The sequence below is a fragment of the Eucalyptus grandis genome, chromosome 9, assembly GCF_016545825.1.
Source record: "Eucalyptus grandis isolate ANBG69807.140 chromosome 9, ASM1654582v1, whole genome shotgun sequence".
In the NCBI taxonomy this organism is placed as follows: domain Eukaryota; kingdom Viridiplantae; phylum Streptophyta; class Magnoliopsida; order Myrtales; family Myrtaceae; genus Eucalyptus; species Eucalyptus grandis.
This window is the reverse complement of record NC_052620.1, coordinates 17,894,411-17,900,148: the sequence shown is the minus strand read 5'-3', so window position 1 is coordinate 17,900,148 and position 5,738 is coordinate 17,894,411. Positions and strand designations below refer to the sequence as shown.

At 38.9% G+C, this 5,738-nt stretch overlaps 1 protein-coding gene across 1 annotated transcript; it reads right to left on the bottom strand.

Annotated features, from left to right (window-relative positions):
• Window positions 1-789: 789 nt before the first annotated feature.
• Window positions 790-2,452, bottom strand: LOC104418465. Its single transcript, XM_010029829.3, has one exon. It carries the CDS (start codon window positions 1,983-1,985, stop codon window positions 924-926), a length of 1,062 nt encoding a protein of 353 aa, XP_010028131.1. The 5' UTR covers window positions 1,986-2,452; the 3' UTR covers window positions 790-923.
• Between the last annotated feature and the right edge of the window lie 3,286 nt (window positions 2,453-5,738).

The window sequence follows — 5,738 nt, the reverse complement described above, 5'->3', positions numbered from 1 at the left end:
TTACCTCCCAACCCACCAAAAAAAGAACACAATGAAAAGAAAACGGAAAATCTAATCCTCTCCACCATTGCTTTTCTTCCAAAAGAATCAAAAGGAAAAGGATAGAGAAAAAAACAAGAAAGAAAAGAAATTACTAATAGAGGCTCTCCTGATAATCATTACTGATTGTTAATCATGTGAATAACTTTGAAAGGACAGATTCATCATACAAATAGTGCCTCTTCAGATTTTGGTTTAACATCATTTTAGAGATGCTTCTTTTACACGATTTGCGATAAAAGTGAAATACCAGCTATATTAAATTTGGGCGACAAAATCAACACTCTATATCACAAATTATAAGTGGGCATTTAAATAAGTCGGCCATATTACTACCCATTAACAGTTTAACACATCACTCAGCATATTAGTTTTGTAAACCAAGCTGAACTAAAAGAATTTCTATGGTAAAAGATCGACCGACGAAGACCTCAAAATGGTTATCTTAATCATAAAAATGTTAATGATCTTTGATTTTGCTTCTTTACCATGTGATATATATATATATATATATCTCGTAATATGAAACCCCAACCTTTGACAAGCATCACATTAGAAGTAATGCCACAGATACTTAAAAGCAATTTATCAAATAATATAACAAATTATAATTGGTATTAGAACAAATAAATATATCATATTTAAGTATTGAGCAGAAGTTTATTTCACTACATTATAGATTAAAATTCGCAATTAAGTGTGTGTATGTGTGTGAGAGAGAGAGAGAGAGAGAGAGAGAGATGGGGCAGGGGGATTTAAGCATCTTTTTTCATTAAAAATGTCATTGGACTTAGACTAAAAGATACATTACGACAAGAAAAAGGAAAAGAGATCAAATGATTAAAGCAGAAGAATGCATGCGAGAGGGGGCATTTTCATCCCGATCACGAGTCGACAGGATATGTAGCATGCGAAAGCTCCTTTATCCACTCAAACGTTCGATGACGTGACACCTTCCTCTTCGCCTCCGTCGTCGCCATCAGCCTGATCTTCCCGACCACCTCGGCGTCGTCTTCCACATTGCTCGCTCTCGCCTGACCCCCGCTCCTCACGGCGAAGACGCTGGACGAGACCGCGTCCACCGAGCACCTGCACCCGCTGAGGAACGACCCGTTCAAGAACCTCTCTCTGTTCTTGTTCTTCTTCTTGTTCTTGTCGTTCGTCTTCTCCTCGACGTTCTTGATCTTGACGTCGACGCCGTTTCCGAGACCTCCATTGTTGACGCTGCCATCGCTGCTGCTGCTGCTGCTGTTGCGACTTATCAAGCATTGGCTGTCGGCACCGCCATTGACCACGCTCGTACGGAGCTTCAACTCGGCGAGTCCGATGTCAGGCGTGCGGATCAAGCCCAGCCTGAGGAACTCCCACATCGACGACGGCGGCGACTTCTGGCTGCGGGTCCTCAATTTCCCGGGGGAAGGCCCGATCTGGGGCTTCGGGCTCGGGTGGGCGTGAAACGGGTTGACCCGGTTGAAGCTGGCTCTCGAGGAGTTGGTCATCGACGACGACCGCGACGAGGACGAGGACGAGTAGTGGCTGCTCCCGACGCTGTTGCTCCTGCTGCTGCCCATGCTTGAGGCCCGGGTGCTGATCGACCCGATCTCCATCGAGTCCAATCTCGAGACGGACCTTCTCGGGTCGACCCGGAAGGGGTCCGAGCTCACCGAGAGGCGGAGAGGGAGGATCTGACCTTGAAAGAACAGCTCGTCGGCGGCGCACATACGCCACTCGGGGGAGACGGACCCGGCGGCCCGCGACCCGAAATCGAACTCCTGGTCCTCCGTCCCGCACGACCGGGCTTGATCCCGGTCGTCTTCGGGACGATCCTCCTCCCCCGTTCTCGACTCGCCGCCGGTTCGGGAGTGGAGAGGCAGGTCGGAGAGCGATAGCGCCTCGTCTTCGTCGTCGTCTGCATTATCGTCGTTGCTGTACCAGAGCCTCTCCATTTCCAGAGGTCGAAAACGAGAAAGAGAATGTCTGTCCGGAGGGGAAAGGAACGAAGGGAGAGAGAGACAGATTTATAGGAGGGAGAGAAGAAGAAGAAGAAGAAGAAGAAGGTTTTTGAATGGGGCCGAGGTTAGAGAGAGAGAGAGAGAGAGGGACATGTGGAGGATATAAGAGAAGTAAAGTGAACTGCTGCAACAGAGGCGCAGAGGGAGAGAGACGGGGGAAGTGGAGTTTTTCTTACTTTTTTGCAGGCGGTCCAAAATGAGTGTTGGTGTGTTGGGGACGACGAGATAAAAAGGAAGAGAAAACAGGGGTTGGGAGTGGTGTGTGCTAGCGGAAGAGCCGGCCATATCTGTGAGAAAGGAGAGAAAAAGAAGGTGAAAAGCGAGTCTCCCCCATCGCCACTCTCGCTTTCGCTTCCAGCGGAGTGGATTCTGGCATGCACAAGTGGGGTCCGCAGAGAGAACATGGAGAACCGATATTTTATATGTATACATACAACTTTTTGAATGAAGAAAGAGAATGTGCCTTTTTATATACAGGGGTTCCCTTTAATTTTTTTGGGGGGACAAAAAATATGCCTATCCTATGCGTTTATTTTAATCCCACGGGCCGCTAAAGTCTGTTTCTCCAAAAAAAAAAAAAAAAAAAAAGAACAATAGACTTGTTTCATGAATGATGTGATCAGGTAGATTGCGCCATTCAAAACTTATGCCGACGAGGTTTGAAACGAGTTGTATTGGTGTTCGTGGAACTTGAACTCCACCAATTATAACATGGGCGATTTTGATTTTCTTTCAAATGAAAGCTGAAGATTTTTTTTTTTTTTTGGGTGGGGGGGAGAGAATTTGCCTATCCTATGCGTTTATTTTAATTCCATGGCCGCTAAAGTCTGTTTCTCCATAAAATAAAAAATAATAGATTCATTTTATGAATGATATATTCAAATAGATTGCGGTTTTCGAAAACTTCTAACCAGCCAGATTTGAAATAAGTGATATTGGTGTTCATAGAACTAAAACTCCACGAATTATAAGGTGGGTGATTTTGATTTTCTTTAGAATGAAAGCGGGAGATTGAATTAAATTCTTGTCATTTTTTTCTTATTCTTAATGATTGAAAACAACACTAACATGCTATTAGTAAAAAGAAATAGATCATATCGATTATTTTAGCTTAATGACTTGAATTATCTCATGGGGTGCCACATTCTTCAAATTATACCATGCTAGACATTAAATTTATAATTTTATTTCAACCAAATTGAAGAAAAACAGAGGAAAAACTTTACTTTTGTCCTTATATATTCGCTACTTTTCTAATCAGGTTTATTGATATCTAATTTTCTTAATCAAGTTATTTTCATCGAACAAAATGTCTTATCAAGTCATTTTGATTCAAAATTCGGCAAAATTCAACTCCGTGCATAATGTAGAATAAATGTTGCTATCGTGAATTGTGGATAGATATTTGATAGGAGATAAGACAAAAATTCTAAAGATAATGTAATATGAAATCCATGTCATATTCGAGTGTACTTCGATAGCTACATTAATTGAATTTGGTTTTATTTTATGTAGAAGGGACTTGATTAGACATTTTTTATAAGTAGAAGAACTTTATCAAAAAATTAGGAAGTATACGAATTTTATTATAAAAATAGTGAAAATAAATAAATGAATAGTTGAATTTTGAAAAAAAAAAATCGGGAGGATATTTGCCGGCTTTAGGTTAGAAATTCTTCCTTTGGCACAACTTCCTTTGGCACAACAACCAAGGAAAATTTGTCATCTTGATGTTCTTTCTTTCCTCTTCTCAAGTCCCCTTCATCTCACCTGTCGTCAGATGATAAGTACATGGCACATATTAAGAATTACTAATGATAAGAATATTTATTTCCCCCTAGGTCACAGACTTAAGGTACTAAACAAGTACGATGTTTCCCTACACTCAAGTCAATCCACCATATGAAATATTATGAACTGAATGAAATTAAGATAAGGTCAAGATTATTCACCCATGGTGTGTTGTGAGTGGGGCGCTATCTGCTTCCGGAGCACCTTAAAATCTCTTTTAGAATCAAAGTGCAACGTGCCGAGATTAGTCCGATAGTGAAGTAATTCAAACGCCCACATCTAGAAATCAAATCCTTTTCAATGAAAGGTATAAAAATTTGAGATAATCCTTTATTTATTTATTTAAAAAAAAAGGCTTTTCCCTATCCTTTTTCGTTGAGGAAACAACGCTACATTAAAGTGAAGCATACAATGAGGATAAGTTGGATAATCTGTCCACTGTGAAAATGGAGACGAGGAACTCTTGTTTATTAAATAAATGCTCCCTATTTATTTTCCCCAAAGGAAAAAAAATGTTTGGCTCCAAATTAGGCAAGAGCCATATTATGATGTCAAAATTGCAAATGTTAAAATAGGAAGTACGACTCTGAAGGTTGGTATGGTCTTTTAGAACGTTGAGAAATTTCCATCTTAAAAATTGGAAGTCACCTATTCGAATCCCACAAATTATGTACAAAACATTCTAGGCAAAGCACCTACATAAGCATAATGCCCGAATTGAATCGAGTATGGGGTTTCCAGGGTACCCCTTTTATGGCCTTTAGGCAGCCGGATCTTTGCATTTAAAAGAAAGAAAAGAGAAAAAAGTTAGAAGTACTTGCAAGCAAGTGGATAGAGCCATTGAAAAAAAAAAAATCCTTAAGCAGGAGGCATGAACAAGATACCTCCTACCTAATGGGAGCAAACTATTATCCTTCCTATAAAATGACATCTTGAAAACTTGCTTAAAATTTACAAATACATTTAGAAATGTAATTAGATCTTCTGAATAAAATCAAGCCAAACTAGTCCCACGAATATATTCCTCCAAAAATCCAATTCTTATCTCTTCATCTTTTTTCAATATATACTTCATTTTCTTTCTCATAGAAATGGGAGAAAAACTCAATAGTTTTGTGAAAAAATTATTTAAAAAAATGAAACTATTTATAGGAAATTATGCATAAGTAGATATGTTCTTATTACCGGCACACATCCGCGAGTGCTTGATTTTTAAAAAGTGGACAGATTCAAATTTACAAGGTTTCATTTCTACATTCTCAGAGACAGCTCACATCGGCATGCACTATAATTGAAAGTGGCCGATTTTCGTGAATAAAAAAGATAGTGGATATTCTCCCACTTGCAATATTTGCAATGAATGGCTAATCTATGCTATTATAGTAAGCAAAGATGACGTAGTATTAGGAGATCTCTTCTCAAAACGTCGGTAATAACTTATTTTACAAATATTGAATTCATGGGCAAATATAAGTTAATTTTAACATATTCTCTCACATATGGTAACATTAAAAATATTAAAATTCAAATATTTTCAATCCAAGAACAATTTTTTAAAAGGATTTCAAATCTTAACATATTTGTAATTTTTCCACACATTGTCATACATTTCCTTCGTAATTTGCCTAATTTTATGTAATAAAATAGTTTTGCCCAATCTTTCGAAAGTTAACTCTCTCTATACACACAATGCATGCGCATATTTGCTAATTTATGTTTTTTTATGAGAAGGTAGTGGTGGTGCTCGTATACGTTTCTTTTGGTTTGGTGGGGCGAATTGACAATTGGAAAATATTAATTTTTGTGGTGTAAAATGAAAGATTTGTTTTTCGGCTTTGGACGGCTCGCGAGCGACTGGAATGTGATGGAGTGACCAAAGGTTTTGAATTTATTACT

Coding starts and splice junctions, on each gene's coding strand:
- LOC104418465 (XM_010029829.3), bottom strand. CDS start 1,985: ATGGAGAGGCTCTGGTACAGCAACGACGATAATGCAGACGACGACGAA.